Genomic DNA, 16,747 nt, shown 5'->3' with positions numbered 1-16,747 from the left:
TATGTCACAACTTTATTTCTCATGTGTATATGCCTTCTCTTGCCATGGTGCACACTATATTTTTGGCAATCCCTATGGTAGCTTGTGAATCACAATATAGGATATTAGTAAAGATTCTTCCCACAATCATAACATATTCATGAAATAAAAATTGTTCATACATTTCCATACATAAGTATGGTAGAATAATCACTATAGCAATTTACTGATTTTCATGAAATATAGTCCCTCCACCTAAAAGAAACACATACTCACTGGTGGATGCCTCATCGTTATCTATCACTATTTGCATCACAATCACCTTCTAATACAAAATGAAACTTGTTAAAGTGCAAACTTCAAACGATGAAAAACAGTCTTAAGGACCAGGATAGTGAGTATATCTGCTCAGTCTACTCACAACATATACAATATCAAGTTTAGTATAGTTCATTAGAAATATAACACTGCCTATAATTTTGCATATTCAGGCTGAGATGGACTATCACCCTTATTCTTTTAAGACTCATGCTAGCATAAGATGTTCTTACAATAGGTCATCAAAACAATCAAATTTACATAAACATGGGAAGAACTCATTATCATGTTTACCTGTCTTACACCAAGTATTACATTGGCCACTCCTAAATCTTTCATTTCAAAATGTGAAAATAAAGGCAATTTGGTATCATTAATGACATCTAAATTTGTGCACAACAAGGATGTCATTAACATATAAATAAATAGAATCCTTTTGTTAAGGTTTCGTTTGTACATAATCCAAATAAGGGAAACTTGAGTGGTTGTGGGAAGCGTGTGAAAAAAGGAGTTTGTATCCCGTAGGTTTTAGTGAGGGTTTTTTCAATTGTGTAATCCTAGGTAACCATTGTTAGGCTACTTAGAAGCAAGATAGTAATATCTTGAGTGACATATCCATTATAATATTTCCAACTATAGTTGAACCTGTTTTTCCACAGAAGACTGGATGTAGTCTCAAGATAGAAACTAGTATAATCCCTGTTGTGTTAAGCTTTTCTATCCCTATCTCTTATTCCTTTGTTATTGTTACTTATGCTTTTAGCCTGTGGAAGGAGAAAATCAAATAGTTCCTGTTTGAAGAACTTACAGGAGGATCAATTTATCTATATTTTTTTCCCAACACGATCAAGATCATCATCAAGCCAGAGGTCGATCAAGATCATCATGAGAACTCTCAGAGGTAGATCAAGATCATCATCAAGTCAGAGACTGATTGAGATCATCATCAAAAAAGAGGTCGATCAATATCAACATCAAGCCAAAGGCCGATCAAGATCAACACCAAGCCAAAGACTGATCAAGATCAACACCAAGTCAAAGACTGATCAAGATCAAAATCAAGCTAGAGGTCGATCAAGATCAACATCAAGCCAGAGGCCGATCAAGATCAACATCAAGCCAGAGCTGATCTTGGTAGATCAAGATCATCATCAAGCCAGAGGCCAATCAAGATCATCATGAGTCCTATCAAAGGTCGATCAAGATCATCATCAAGTCAGAGGTCGATCAAGATTATCATCAAGCATGAGGTCGATCAAGATCAACATCAAGCCAGAGGCCGATCAAGATCAACATCAAGCCAGAGGCCAATCAAGATCAACATCAAGTCAGAGGCCGATCAAGATCATCATCAAGCCAGAGACCGATCAAGATCATCGCCAAGCTGTTAGAGGCCAATCAAGGTCAACACACCACCAAAAGGCCGATCAAGATCAACAAGCCGCCAAGAGACCGATCAAAATCAGCACGCCGCCAAGAGGCCGACCAAGATCAACAAGCCGCCAAGAGACCAATCAAGATCAACAAACCATCAAGAGGTCGATGATGATAAACAAGCCAAGAATTCAAGAGAAAGAATCAGAGGATAAATATTAGAGATTGTAAAAATCCCGAAATACAAATACAAATTGTATTTAGTCCATGAATTATAATTTCTCCAGAAATCTCGTATGAAAAGTAACTTTATAAATAATACAAGAACCCATAGGGCTAATTTCATAAATAATGTAATTTAAAAAATTAATTACAAATTTAAGGTAGCTTACCAACTAAAATTAAAAAAAATGTAAATAAAATAATATAAATCCGAAATAGGGTACATTCCAAAACTATTGACAAAACTAGGGTGGTAATGGTTAAAGTCAAAACTCGTGGACAACGTATACGAGTTACACATGTCCGCTTGAATCTAATGTGGCGGGTGGAGGACCAGTTGAACTAATAAATCGTGTAAGTTGTACGTGATTCGAGGGAACTTGTGTACAGTGTACACGATTTACCTAAAAAACGTGTACATCGTACACGATTTACCTAAAAAATGTGTACATCGTACACGATTTAAGGGAACTCATGTACGATGTACACGTTTTCCAGGTAAATCATGTACATTGTACATGAGTTTCCTTTGTACACGTTTCACCCAGCAAATTTAGATATATATTTTTTTTTTCCTTCTAAATTTTTTATACCACGTCTGATTTGTTTTTATTTTATTTTTTATTTTTTTTTGCAAAAATTTTGATCTTTTTTTTTTGTCTTTTGCCGATGGCTGAATTATTGTGAACTAAATTCATGTAGCACAAGTTGATTAATAAAAGTTCGGTACACTAAATTGATGTACCACATTATAATAAAAATTAACTTCAATGATAAACTAATTTCAAATCCATTAATAAAAGTTCAATACACAAGTTCATTTAAAAGTAAATAAACTGAAATATTATAGAATATCGATAAAAACTCATGTACCACATGATGGCCGTCTTCTCGAGCGAGCTCCACAATGGGTTGAGACATAGCAATATGTGGTGATGGATGATGAATTATATGATCAATATCTTGTTGTGTTACCTCAATAGGTAATAGTTGTGGTAATGAATGTAGTGGATGAATTGAACTTGATGTGATGATTGAATGAACTAAAAGTGTAGGAATCATAATAAAATATAACTAAAAAAAGAGGGAGGAATAAGATCACCTCCGACGATGACTAGTGGAGGCAGTGGTGGAGGCAGTGCGACGACGACAGAGTTGATAGATTAGAGGAATAGGAGAGAGAGGATTATGGTTTTTTGTTTAAAAATGAGAAGGGGGTGATGAAGAGGAAACTCGTGTTGCATTGTACATGAGTTTGGTGAAATGCACACGATGTCCTACAATACGTGGCTCCAACTGTGCGCCGTTGTTGCCACATCAGACACAATTCATGTGCATTGCATAGAGTTTATCGAATTCGCGTCCATTGGATGCGAATTTGCTAAATCACTATCCCATTTTTTAAATTACTTTGAAAACACTACCTTATTTTTGTTTTTTATTTTTTAAATTACATTATTGAAAAAAAATTTCGAACCCATATAAAGTTCAAAACCATGGGTACACAAATTTATACTGAAATGCCAAAAAAATATCTATTCGCCTTACCAAACTAAGCTGTATACTTTTAGAAAGTGAAGAGTATGAGTGGTTAGGAGAGAAAATATAGAGCAATGGATGGAGGAGAAAGGATGCGAATCAGAGTTTGACTTCGGATACAAAATTTCCTTTCATTATAATTGCTAGGGTTGACGTGAAGTGTAAGATTTTTTTTTTCTCTTTTAAATACTAATTAATTATATATTAATATCTTACCATCTCCATATATATATATATATATATATATATAACATAAATATACAATATAATATTATATTTTAATTATACTGGATTGATTCTTTAAACCATAAATATACAATATAATATTATATTTTAATTATACTGGATTGATTCTTTAAACCAATTCAATTAAAGGTGTAAAACTATCTTATGGGATAGAGTGCCTATTGGTACCCAACCCGATCTCACCTATTTGACCAAGTATGGGATCAAATCAGAAATTTTAATTGGCGTCCCAGATAGAGAAAGATAGGGAAGGGGAAGAGTATCCCGCCCCGTCTCATTTAACATTTAAATAATAAATTATTAAATACTTATTATAATATTAATAGATATATTTTTTTTAACTTATAATATTAATAAGATATTAATTTTTATAAATATTTATTATGTTATACTACAATATTTAAAGTTTATTTAAAAAAAATAAAACATTTTTAAAAAAAAGTACATTATAAAATTAATAATAATAGGGAAACCCATTGGGGTTAAGTTTTAAAATAATGGCATTTTAAAAAGAAATTACAAAAATAACGTTAATTTAAAAATAATAACTAAATAAATGTAAATTAAATAAATAAATACAAAAGTAACTTGTTTTTGAAACTATTGACAAAAATAGGTTAGGTCAAAGGAGGGGTCAAAACTCGCATACAATGGACACTACTTCCGTGCAACGTGTATTGTCTATGTGGCGGGTGGGTTGTCATGACGTGGAAGTCGCGTACGATGGACGCGACTTCCGTTTGAAAGTCGCAGGCGATGTATGCGACTTCCGTTTGAAAGTCGCAGGCGATGTATGCGACTTCCAAGGAAGTCGCATGCGATGTACGCGACTTCCTCTTATTGAAGTCGCATGCAACGCACGCGACTTCCACATATTTTCCGTTTTTTTTTTCGTTGAAGTCGCAGTCGTTGGCTACACGTAAAGCCATGTCGACAGTGAAATCGCGGCCTAGGACCGCGATTTCGTCCTAAATCGCAGTCGACGGCCGCGTTATCCTAGCCTACCTTTGCCATTTGTTTTTAAAAAGTAATTATTTAAAAAAAAATCCAACCCATTGTAACCCATTATATTGGAGACGAGTCCCCACAAGGAACTCACTCCCATTTGAGGCCACCTGCATCCCCGCTCCAAAATTATGGCAAGAGAAAAATCTCTGCAAGGACGTAGATGGGGATTGCTCCCCAGTCCAGTCGTATTCTCGTCTCTAAGTCCACAAGATGACCCAAATACAACTCATAGCAAATAGTCTACCAAATTTAAAAAAAAATAAAAATATATATCCAATCCAATTTATAGAAAAACTAAGTTAATCCGTACCAATGAAAGGTTGATAATATGAATCTCCATAATATTCAAAACAAATACAAGGCAACTCAAGCTTCATTCAAGACAAAAACATCAATTATGGATTTCAAGTTCATGCTACATTAAATAAGGCTTCATTTAATTCTTTATGGTTACAAAACCCTTAGTTTGCTGATTTAATCTTTAATTTTTGGATTTATGGTGTATTTTTAAGTATTTTAAGTTTTAAGACTTTTCATTTACTTTTTAGGTTACAATTAGTTAATGGTTGTTTATGGCATGACTTAAGTGTTCCAACCCTTCACATGCCCAATATGTTACTTTTAAGGGCTATTGTGAAGGTTATATATAGTCATGTATGTCAGCGTTGAGAATATAGAATATTGAATTGAGATGTAATGAAATGAGCCTTTGAGCCTTTCTTTTAACCAAGAGCTAATGTATTTTACGATCTAGTGATAGTTTGCATGTTTAGGATCATTCAAGTGAGACTTGATCTATCTTGCCTATGGAGTGATTCGAATCTCAAACAATGAGCAAATTGTTTTCTTGTCTTGAGATATTTGATCAACAGGATAATCCGATTTTTACTTTCCTTGGCTTGATTCCACAATCGTTTTCTTAACATTTAGAAACCTTTGAGAGTTGGATCTAAGAACCTTGCTAACAAACAAGATCCATAGAACTCAATCCCAAAAACCCCGAAAACGATTGTGGAATCAACCTAAGGAAAGTAAAAATCGGATTACCTTGTTAATCAAATATCTCAAGGCAAGAAAACAACTTGCTCCTTGTTTGAGATTCAAATCACTCTACAAGCAAGATAGATCAAGTCTCACTTGAATTATCCTAAACATGCAAGCTATCACTAAACATGCTCTTGGCTAAAAGGCTCAAAAACTCATTTTATTACATCTCAATTCAATATTCTATATTCTTAAAGCTGACATACATGACCATGTATAGCCTTCAAAATCGGGCATGTGAAGGGTTGGAACACTTTCCATCAATGCCATAAACAACCATTAACTAATTGTAACCTAAAAATTAAATGAAAAGTCTTAAAACTTAAAATACTTAAAAATACACCATAAATCCAAAAATTAAAGATTAAATCAGCAAACCAAGAGTTTTGTAACCATAAATGATTAAATGAAGCCTCATTTAATGTAACATGAACTTGAAATCCATAAATTGATGCTTTCGTCTTGAATGAAACTTGAGTTGACTTGTATTTGATTTGAATATTTTGGAGATTCATATTAGTTGACCTTAGGTCTAAACTCAACTTGGGCTGACCTTTGGACTTTAACCGATGAGAGGCTGATTCACAATAAACTTGTCTCATTCTATGTGATAATGGTAAGTTATTCATAAGTACCCAAGAAATCAATTTTCTTTTGAAATCATATTAATCGACTACAATATTTCACTATTATTATTATAACAGAAAAAAATGGGATATTAACTGTCACATAATCTCTGGTACAATCCAGTAGAAATCACATTGCCAAACGTAGAAATATGATCATTAAAAAATTACTGCAGCAGTAAACATATATACAAAGTTTGATTCAATATTTACATTCCTTGAAATAAAAAATTGAATATCTTATACACAAAACTTCACCCAATAAAAGCAACAAAGTTCATGACAGTTAAATTCACTTTTGGTTTGAAGTAACCATCCTGAATCCAAATCTCTTACTCATACTTTGTACTTTTTTCTCTAAGTTTTCCTATATAAAAATATCCTCTCCTATTTAAGCACCTAACCTCCTAAATAAAGGGGCAAATTGAACCCCCAAAAGAAATAAAAGGAAAAAGAAAAAGAAGTGCTAATATCAACATAATTACCAGAGCTGATGAGTATCAGCCAACAGTTTCAAACACCGACCAGAAGGTGGAGTAAGATAAGTAAATATGTAGAGCTGTACAGTTTGTCCAGTTAAGGCCCTTCCCCTTTATTTACTCATTGAGGGAGCGCCTTCTGATAGCTTCTGTAATGGCTGCGACGTTAAAAAGTTAGTCCGACGAGCCTGCAAGTTATGAATATAATGTTGAATTCGTTGCTTATCAGCTGAGGTTAGAGAAAATGGAGGGTTAAGTTTAAGGGATTCAGCTTCTCCCAAAATGAATGAGAGCAGAAGCATGGCTTGCGAGTAGGCAGCTGCTGCATTTTCCTTGCTTTCCATGTATTCATCCACCTGGAAAAAGAATATTTAAGAATTGTTCAACAGGAAGAGCTTCTAAGGAGAAATAATAATAAGGTTAATTTATAAAATTTGGTCCAGAAGCTTTGATAGTTGTATTCATTTGGTCTCTAACTTTAAAAGTTTTACCCCACTCGTAATTCTATATAGTACTTACCATGAACATCATTAACTGATTTAGCACATGGCGAAAGGAAGTGGATAGTTGGACTAAATAAAGTATCACGTGTCACCTACCTTCTTTTGGAAACAAAGGTATCAAATTTTATTATAAATGGTATTACTCTATTTTGTCTAATTGGGATGTTATTTTGTCATTTGTTTTTCACGTGCTCAATATGTACTCAGAATATATATACATATATATTTGTTCAATAGATATGTTATATGTCATTTTTGGTTCACAATGTTAACGGTAAAGACTTCATAGAATCATAATACAAAGCTTAATAATATAATTAAAACTTTTTAAGTTCAAGAACTAAATTGGCAGAGGACTAAATTTATAATTTAACCAAATAATAATAATAATAATAATAATAATAATAATAATAATAATAATAGTAATAGTAGTAGTAGTGATAGTGAAGGTTGCTTACAGCACCACTCCTCCCAAGATCAAGTGCTTTTTGGAATATAATTTCCATAGCATCAGGCATCTTAGAGGCACCTGCATATAATTTCAAATACAAATAGTAAGGTGCGAACTTAACAATCAAAACCAGAACAGCTAGAACGAAAATAGAGCAAATAAGGCTTTCAAACCATCGATCTCTCGGATATTTTGAAGTAACTTGTCGGCCTGGTCGACTGTGGCGATAAACCCTTGCTCTGCCCACTTAGAAACAGATGATGGCCTATTAAAATCTATATTTTCTTCCTGACTTGCAGCAGAGTCAGTGTCTTTCTGAAGGGGGGTAGAATCTATTTTCGAACTACTTTTTGATGTGTCATTTTTGGTAGAAGAAGCCAGCCAAGCATTGCAAATTTCAACGGCTTTCTGCCATAAAGCTAAAGCAACCAATTCAACCGAAAATGATTCTAAAAACATTCCTGCATTACACTGCATAAGCAACAATCAGGGCTCCAAATTTATCCTAAAAGAAATGAAATATTTTTGTGCACCCATGATTTGATCCTTCATCTAATTCATATAAAAACGGATGCATGAATTTGAAGATGAGGACACGGAAATTAAGAGTGCAGAAAAGTGAATCCAGTAGTTGTATGTAACAATCTAATAAACACACACCTTTTCTTGTGACAAATCCGAAAGAACCTGGACATAGTGATGAAATAGCTGGAGCCTGGTAGAGGGATGCAATACAGGTAGTCCTTGTACTTCTCTTAACATAGATGCTGCACATGAGAATTGACCTCGACTCCGTGAACTTTCTCCAGTAACACTTGAACTACCGATAAGCTCCTCTTTCTGGGCTTTGGCGGTCATATCCTGATGAATACTGAGAGGAGAATGGGAAATTCTTGATGAACAACCTTGTAATGATGTTTCAAGATGATAAGAAGAAGTCACCATTGAAGGGCAATGAGCATTCACGAGGACATAATCTTTCTCAATTGACTCCATTGAATCAGTAACTGAGGGGAAAAGGGGACAAACAGAAGATAAACCCATGAAAACATCTAAGAAAAAAGAGCAATATCTAGATCAGGAAAAAAAAAACAGACCTTGAATCTGATTCAAGGATTGTTGATTACATTCAAGAGATTTTCTTAGATCATCATCTAATCCAAGATTGAGGATTTGTTCATGTAAACTTTCTACAACCGAGCAGGCGTTTTCCACCCCGGATAATCTGTTATGTACGGATGAACTAGCAACTTTTGCATCTCTGTTTGATGATTCAATAGGTTGTTCTAACTGGGACTTATCCTTTGTTGCTTCTAAGCTGACTGATTCAATTGACTGAACTACAGATGCTGCCTCTACAGCTTGATTTGACCTAAAGTAGAATAGCATAAATCAGTATGAACATCAACTTGAAGAGCGGATCTATGCATACCAAATGCACCTAAAGGAAAAGAATAATCTCTAAACGGCTGAAAATAATACCTCGGCTCCTCAAAGAATTTGTGATGAAAGAACTCCTTAAATGTCAGCCGTTCAACTGCAAATTGAAAGACTTACTTTTTCATTTTCTGTTGCAATTAAATCTTGTTGAAACTCAAGTATAAATATTAATATAGTTAAATTACAAGCTTAGTCCCTAAACTTTTAGGGGTGTGTTTAATAGGTCCTTGAACTTTGAAAAGCATCTACTAGGTCTCTAAACTTTCAAATTTGTATCTAACAGGTACGAACTTCAAAAGTATCTAACAAGTCCCTATACTTCATTTTGGGTATATTTAAAAAATTTACGGACTTATTAGACATAAAATTGAAAAGCCATTAGACACAAAACTAAAAGTTTTAAGGACTTAGACACTTTAAAGTTCAAGTAACAATTAACAATTAGACTTAAAATAAAATATTTAAGGACCTATTAAAGGTTAGAGACTGATTAAAACACAAACTTGTAATTTAACCTATAAATATTTATATTTACTAGTATGAAATCTCTAGGGGAAAAACATAAATCTGCCACCTTGGTTAATTATCCCAGCACAGTTCCACACTTACAAACTGCATCACAGCAACAAATACCTGGATTTTGACGCAAAAGGCTTCTGCAAAGATTCAAAGAGTCGGGATGTAGCTGTTTCAAGGCACCTTTAGGAAATCTTAGCTCAGTGGATTCCAAGATATTCTGAAAGAGCTATATCAAGCAATAAAACATTTAAAAACAACCACACTGCAAGATTCATTGATGATATATTTTAATATTTTAATTTGATCGTGTACGGTAATCACTAAAGGAAATCGATATGCTAGTTTTTCCCAACCTGATATGGATTATTGCCACTAAATGGAAGCTTCCCTGTCAATAGCTGGAACAAAATTGCTCCAACACTCCATAAATCAGCCTGCACATATGCAAAACAATAAAATCAGAATGAGGGGATTAGAATGAGGGGATTTAATTATAAAGGTTTAGGCCCGTTTGCTAGTGATTTCATTTTTTACTTTCTGTTTCCGAAATGTACTTGCTCCCTTACAATTTCTTGAGAATGCTTTTCATCTTTCTTTATGAACACATTTGAGTTCTCAACCAAATTTCTAAATTAAAAATAAGTTCTTGAGAAAAAACTACTTTTTAGTTTTTAAAACTTGGCTTAGATTTTGAAAACATTAAAAAAAAAAAAAAAAAAAGGTAGATAACAAAACCAAGAAATGTGGAAGTTGTATTTATAAGCTAAATTTTCCAAAACAAAAGGCTATTAAACAAGTATTTTAAGAATAGGATAGCAATTTCTATGTTGTGTTATCACCTTGGCATCATATCTTTTGTTCCGAATAATTTCTGGAGCCATATACAAGGGTGAACCACATTGTGTGTCAGCCAACGCCTGATTTGCTAAGGACCTGAGAAAAAAATAAGTTAGTTCACTTCACCCATCCATCTGTTCACTTGATTAAAATGGAAAAGAAAAACGAAACTGCCAACATGTCCGCACAAGAAAAAAACTATTTCTAGTGAGGTAAACTTGACTTTGTGATGCATAGACGTAGGTTTAGAAATCTCAATACAAGTTACTGCAACCAGTATAGTTATGTAATCTGTTTGTCAGATTTGCAACAATATTATCAGCTAAAACCTTCAGACCGGACCAGGCAGAATATGAATTTTGTCAGATTACACATCTAGCCAGAACAAAAAGTTCAATGTTGTTTCACATAATGAAATCCAGGGTTCCTTGATGACATCATTATGACAGAAACATATAGAACTAGACAAATTTTCCGCACCCTTAAAGAGAAGCCAGAGTAGGCTCTTATTAGGCCACTCTTAATATGCTAATAATAGGCTTTATTTTTTCTACAATCAAGAAACTGTAAAATTCATGAACGAAAACACTTCGATAAACAATACATGTTGCAAAATCAAGATTCCCTTTGCAGAAGTAGAAAAACAAATCAAAAAATGTCTAAATACTGGCACTGACAATCCCACCTTGCAAATCCAAAATCTCCAATCTTCAGGACCGGAGTCACTTCGTCAGATGACAACAGCAAGTTCTGCAAATTCAGCCAAGAAAAAGGAAAAGAAGATAAAAGGGTCAAAATATTTCATCTCAATATCATACATACAATTTTATCAGATAAAATCATTCATGTACAAAAATAAAAGTTTAGAAGGTTAAGACCAAGTCATTCATCCAAAAACTAGCATAAATTACATTGAGCTCACATTCAACAGCCACATTGCAGCAAGACGATGGAAAATATCAAAACATTTAAAGCTCTAAATTAAGTTTAAAGCAGAATACCTGAGGCTTCAAATCTCTATGAATGAGGTGTTTTCCTTGAAGAACTTTCAAGCCAGCAGCTGCACATAACACCCACACCCATCACATAAAATCAACTTTTTTCCTATTTGAAGCTCCAACTATAAAAGCAGAGTAAAACAACATCCAACAGAGGAAAAGATGCAAAAATAGGAAACTAAACAGAAGATACTAGCTAGACACACTCATTGGAAACAATAACTCCTTAAATTATTGAAGGCATTGATAATCACAAAACAAAATTAAGTTCCACAAACTCATACACTTTGCTTACAATCCCAAACCTCAACGGACCAATTGAAGGCAGAGTAAAACACAACATAACATACCCAATTGTCTCATAAAGTGTCTGGCAACCCCTTCAGATACTTTTCCATGGCGATTAATATAACCCCCAAGGTCACCACCATCACAGTATTCCAAAATAAGAAAAATCCTATCATCAGTCTGCAAATCGATCAGAACAAGAGCAAACTTCAGTAAGAAACATTCAAACGCTCAAAAATCACAAATAGTAGACGAACAGAAAAGAGAAAGGGGAGACTAATCAACAATCCACCTGAATGGCTTCGAAGAGGCGGATGATATTGGGGTGATTGATAGTGCTGAGAATAGAAATTTCTTTGAGCAAACTGTCACTGACTTTGGGATTAAGATGCTTCTTGTCAATCTCCTTGACGGCGACCACCGTGCCCAACTGCCTGTGCCTCGACTTCCACACGACGGCGAACGAACCCGACCCGATTCTCGGCCCCAATATGTAGTTTCCGATCAGGCGGCACTGATTGGGGCTTAAATCGTCAAAATCCATAATCCGAAAGCACAACAAAAGCAACCAGTTGACTGGAGAAGAGGCAACTGGGTTTTGCTATGGGTCGCGGAAGAGGATGAGGAACTTGGAAAATTTCATGGGCGGGACTTCAAATTTGCGGGAGAATGAAATGGGTTTTTTGTGTAGATTACTGAGAAAATGGCTCAATAGGATTGGGGTACCGTTGAAGAGGAGCATTTGAAGAAGACGAAACTTGGTTCTTACAAGATTTTACGGGTTTCTTTTTGCTCTCTTTTTTGTGTGGAAACGACGCCGATGAATGAATTTCAACGAAAATTCGCAAAGCCAGAGCCACTTTTAAGAGTGGGAAAAATTGATTTTCAGTGTTCCTCTACAATCAAATCAGTTCATGGTGGAAAAATAAAGGAACTGTTTTCAAATTTGGGTTTCAAAATCCTCTCTCTTCCTCCCTCCCATCAAATCATGGTTGTAAGTGGTAAATCTCTTCTAAAATCGTAAAGAAAATCAAGTTCAAATTTCAAAACCAGTTTGATGATGGTTTTTGAATTTGGCTTTCAATTTTTTAAGATTATGTTAATTTATTAACGTTTGTCTTCGTTTTACAATCGAAGACAAATTTTGAAAATTACGTTTATTTATTAATGTTTATCCTTGTTTTAGAATTTAATTTAAAGAATATTTTTAAATCCTAGACAAAATTTCAAGATTGTGTTTATCTATCCTCGTTTATCTTTGTTTTACTATTTAGTTTAAAATTCCTTTGCAATAAGAAAAAATAATTAATTTTTTTTAAATCTTAGCCGAATTTTGAAGATTATGTTTATTTATTAACGACGATTTAATTTAAATAATATTTTGAAATCTTAGACCAGGTTTGAAAATTAACTTTGGATTTATAAACAAGGAAAATAGGTATAAATACTTCTTATAAGATATTTATAGTACTTAACCAAAAAAAAATGTCCGATTTTTATGAATAATAAAACTAAAAGTAAAATAATTGTAAAATCTTAAATATTGGATCACTGTAAATATTTTAACAGATTGGCACATTTTACATGTTCACTAAAGGAATGGTTGTCAATTAGAGATTGAAGTCCTGCATAAGATCTAAGTATATGTTCTTTTTGCTTCTTCAGGAAAAAAAGAAAAATTATGTCTTCTACATCATCAACTTAGATTTTCAATGTATGAATTAAAGAAACTTCGATATAGGGATATGAAATTTGAGTCCACTACATCCAATGTCAATGATAATGATTTGTGAGAGCAGATCCGACCTAAAATATAGATAAGGAAGGTGATTGTTTAAGGCCTTCAGTTCTATAAGGCCTCGTACTTTTCATATTGCATACAAAATATATATATATATATCTATATGTTAGTACAACGCATACAATATATATATACTATAATGTTGCTATTTTTTATTTTTTAATTATGACTTAGACCTTTAATTATAATTAGTTCCAAAGGTTTCAAAATGTTAATAGTTATACAACTCTCTTTTTTTACTTCTACAGTTATATAAAGATCATATCTCTTTTACTTTTTCCTCCAAAAATTATGTCTTCTCCACAATTATATTGTGTCTTCTTCCCCCTCAATTTTTTTTTTAAAGTTTAAAATATGTATGTACCAATCTCTTAGGTAGATTTTTTAGGGTTACTTTATGATTGAAAAATATATTTTATGATTAATTTTGTTACTATTTTTGTTTTAAAAGTTTATGTAGGACTAGAATTCTTGAATTTAATACTCACAAAATTTTTAACTATTTAATATAAATCGATAAATTCATCGTTGATTTTAATTTTAATTCATGATCAAATAAATTATAAGGACTAGTATTTTAAATTTTAGAAATAAATGAACAAAACTTTTATATTCTAATTTTTCACATGGTTGTCAATAGTCAATCTTTTCATATTCTAGTCATACATGTATGTATTGAGAATGTTAATAGGCTTAAAACCATTCTTACCTAATTACTCAAAATAATCATATTTTTAATAAATATCAGCTCTTAATACGTAGTAATATTTATGCTAGCATCTTTTTTCTTTTGTCCATATTTACATTATTAAAAGGACCAAGATTAGTGGTCCAAAAAAAAGTCTTCAATAATCAAACTTATCTTTTGAATATGTAAATATGATGAATGATATTCGCTAATAAATTATGTATATATTTTTATCTCTAACCAATTTCAAAGACGCTGAACAATACTACTCCTAAAAATTGGATCGTGATCGACTAGATTAATTAAGAAACCTTTAAAAATTTGTGAAAGAGAAAAGTCAAGAAGAAGAATAAATAAATAATATTTATTCTAGCCAACACTGCTCTAAAAAGTTCGAAATGGGATATCGCCAACAACACTGCTTTAAAAAATTGGAACGTGATCTAGATTAATAAATCTTTGAAACAAAAAGATTGTGAGAGAGAAATAAGAAAAAAAAGAAGAAGAAGAATAAAGAAATAAACATTACTTTGTGATTGGAAATAACTGAAAATAGTTATTTTATAATTATGCTTAAGGGAGAGGTTGGCAAAATTTTCGAGATTCTACTGCCTTTTAATTTTCTATAATTAAATAGATGGTAAACCTTTTTATATTCTAACATTTTAAATAAAAAATTAATTGAAATAGAATTTTAGAAGACAAGAGAGAGAGGAATAGATAAAGGATTATTTCGGTGAGTTAATTTGTGCAAGGAATTTGGATGGGTGGAGAAAGAATTAATCTAAGAGTGGATGACAACAAATATATGAAAGGATTAAGAGAGAGAGAAAATTAATTTGAGAAAAGTGGAATTTGTAAAGACGAAGATAAAATATTTTGAAAGAAAATGAAGGGAAAAAATAGTAGACAGAAATTGAGGGGGAAGTGGAGTGCAAAGAGAGGGAGGGGAAATTGGGCTATGTAGCCTTTTTTCCATGAGAGAAATTGATATTTACCCTTATTTTGAAAATCCAAGATTTCTAAACTTTTTGCATACATCACTTTTGTGTAAAATTACACAATACTCCTTGTTATGGGAATACGAAACTAGATTCGACAGGCGAACAACATCACAGTTCCAAGACCCAAAGCATGACCAAATCCAGGACGTGACTAGGTGTAGGACCCAAAGAGTGACCAGATCCAGGGCCTAGCAAGGTCTCGACCAGCCAAGTCCCGGTTGACCATGTCCAGGCTGCCAGGTTTCATGCTCTGCCAATAAGCCTGGACCGACTCCCATTTTCTTGTATTGTCTGACCCGTAATGATGACATCTACAAAGTCCGAACTATTTTAAAAGAGAAGATAGCCTGTTGAACCTAGCGTTTTGACATCTATAAATAAAGAAATAAATCTCACAATCAAGGTACGCTATAACAATCCTTCCTATTGTGATGCTTCACATTAAAACCTGATTCTGACTTAAGTATCGGAGTATGTGTGGCTAGCACCACACCAGTGTGTAACCTTTCTATTTTGTAGCTCTATCGAATCTCTTTTTATTCTTGAAGATTAATGCAAAATTGATACATACTGTTTGAGCTCGAATTTGGTGAGCTCGGGTACGAAGTAGATCGGAACGGTTAGAACGAACTACAGCCAACTGCCCAGCACCCCCTCTGAACACTCTCGAGCCTGCAAAACAAAGTTAGCACTCCGACGAGCAAGTCAGTTCTGGTCCGAGCTAACTTGCCGAGTCTACCTAGGATTGCGTACCTTGCATTTAAGGCTAAGGTTTCTATTTATAGAAACTAGGCCCGACAGGAGTTCTGACACACCCTAAAATCGCGGCGTGTTGTCAGGTACGGAAGGAACATTATTACGGACTTTGTCTCAGGTCGGTTCGGCGCTTTAGGTCCTACCCTGTCTGCCGACCTGAGTACTTTGGAGCCACTTTCTATATTTCGTCCGCGTGTTCATCTAACTCACCTTTTGGATCATGACATGTGGCAGGCCAGGATTCGCATCCAACATTGGCCCCTACTTCGGCGGGGTGGAGGTCGGCTCGGTGAAGTCCTCCGAGCTAACTGAAGATGGGTCGAATCCGCGCGTTCATCTGTGACGTCATGGATGTCGTCAGCCCTAGCTTCTGCTTCGAGAACCCAAATGTCGTCATGGGGACAGCCTGGCGTGGACGAATCTTGTCCGTTGATCTTTCCTTGATCGGACGGCTCTCGTGCTTCCGGGCTGTCCTATAAAAGGCGAAAGTCTTTCACTTTTCACTTCTTACTTTTCACTTTTGAGTTTTCGTGTACCTCGGCCGTTTCCAAGTCAGGTACTCTCTCCCTCTTTCTTTAGATAGTTCTTTTAAGTCTTCCCAGTCAGGTTTGGCGATGAGTAGCTCGT

At 34.0% G+C, this 16,747-nt stretch overlaps 1 protein-coding gene across 2 annotated transcripts; it reads right to left on the bottom strand.

Annotated features, from left to right (window-relative positions):
* Positions 1–6,491: 6,491 nt before the first annotated feature.
* Positions 6,492–12,932, bottom strand: LOC111023813 (Protein kinase superfamily protein). 2 transcript variants are annotated; one of them, XM_022301292.2, is made up of 13 exons: positions 12,164–12,927; positions 11,934–12,051; positions 11,587–11,645; positions 11,271–11,335; positions 10,588–10,681; positions 10,102–10,182; positions 9,863–9,974; positions 9,272–9,326; positions 8,887–9,161; positions 8,450–8,796; positions 7,963–8,260; positions 7,797–7,867; positions 6,492–7,191 (listed from the first exon to the last, which is right to left on the bottom strand). In XM_022301292.2, the coding sequence occupies exons 1-13, from the start codon at positions 12,413–12,415 to the stop codon at positions 6,949–6,951; spliced, it is 2,070 nt and encodes a 689-aa protein (XP_022156984.1). In that variant the 5' UTR covers positions 12,416–12,927; the 3' UTR covers positions 6,492–6,948. The 2 variants fall into 2 exon arrangements, with proteins under 2 accessions (XP_022156984.1, XP_087982654.1); XM_088126528.1 differs by lacking the exons at positions 6,492–7,191; positions 7,797–7,867 and having other exon boundaries at positions 7,987–8,208; positions 12,164–12,932.
* Positions 12,933–16,747: the final 3,815 nt, after the last annotated feature.

The sequence above is a fragment of the Momordica charantia genome, assembly GCF_013281855.1.
Source record: "Momordica charantia cultivar OHB3-1 chromosome 7 unlocalized genomic scaffold, Mcharantia_2.0 BLBB01000007.1, whole genome shotgun sequence".
Taxonomy (NCBI): domain Eukaryota; kingdom Viridiplantae; phylum Streptophyta; class Magnoliopsida; order Cucurbitales; family Cucurbitaceae; genus Momordica; species Momordica charantia.
This window is presented reverse-complemented; position numbering and strand designations above follow the sequence as displayed.

Bases quoted from the DNA above. Each gene is read 5' to 3' on its own strand.
- LOC111023813 (XM_022301292.2), bottom strand. From the start codon at position 12,415: ATGGATTTTGACGATTTAAGCCCCAATCAGTGCCGCCTGATCGGAAAC. The intron at 11,646-11,933 runs GTATGTTATGTT...TGTTATGTGCAG, and splicing joins ACACTTTATGAGACAATTGG to CTGCTGGCTTGAAAGTTCTT. The intron at 9,162-9,271 runs GTATTATTTTCA...ATTCTACTTTAG, and splicing joins AAATTCTTTGAGGAGCCGAG to GTCAAATCAAGCTGTAGAGG.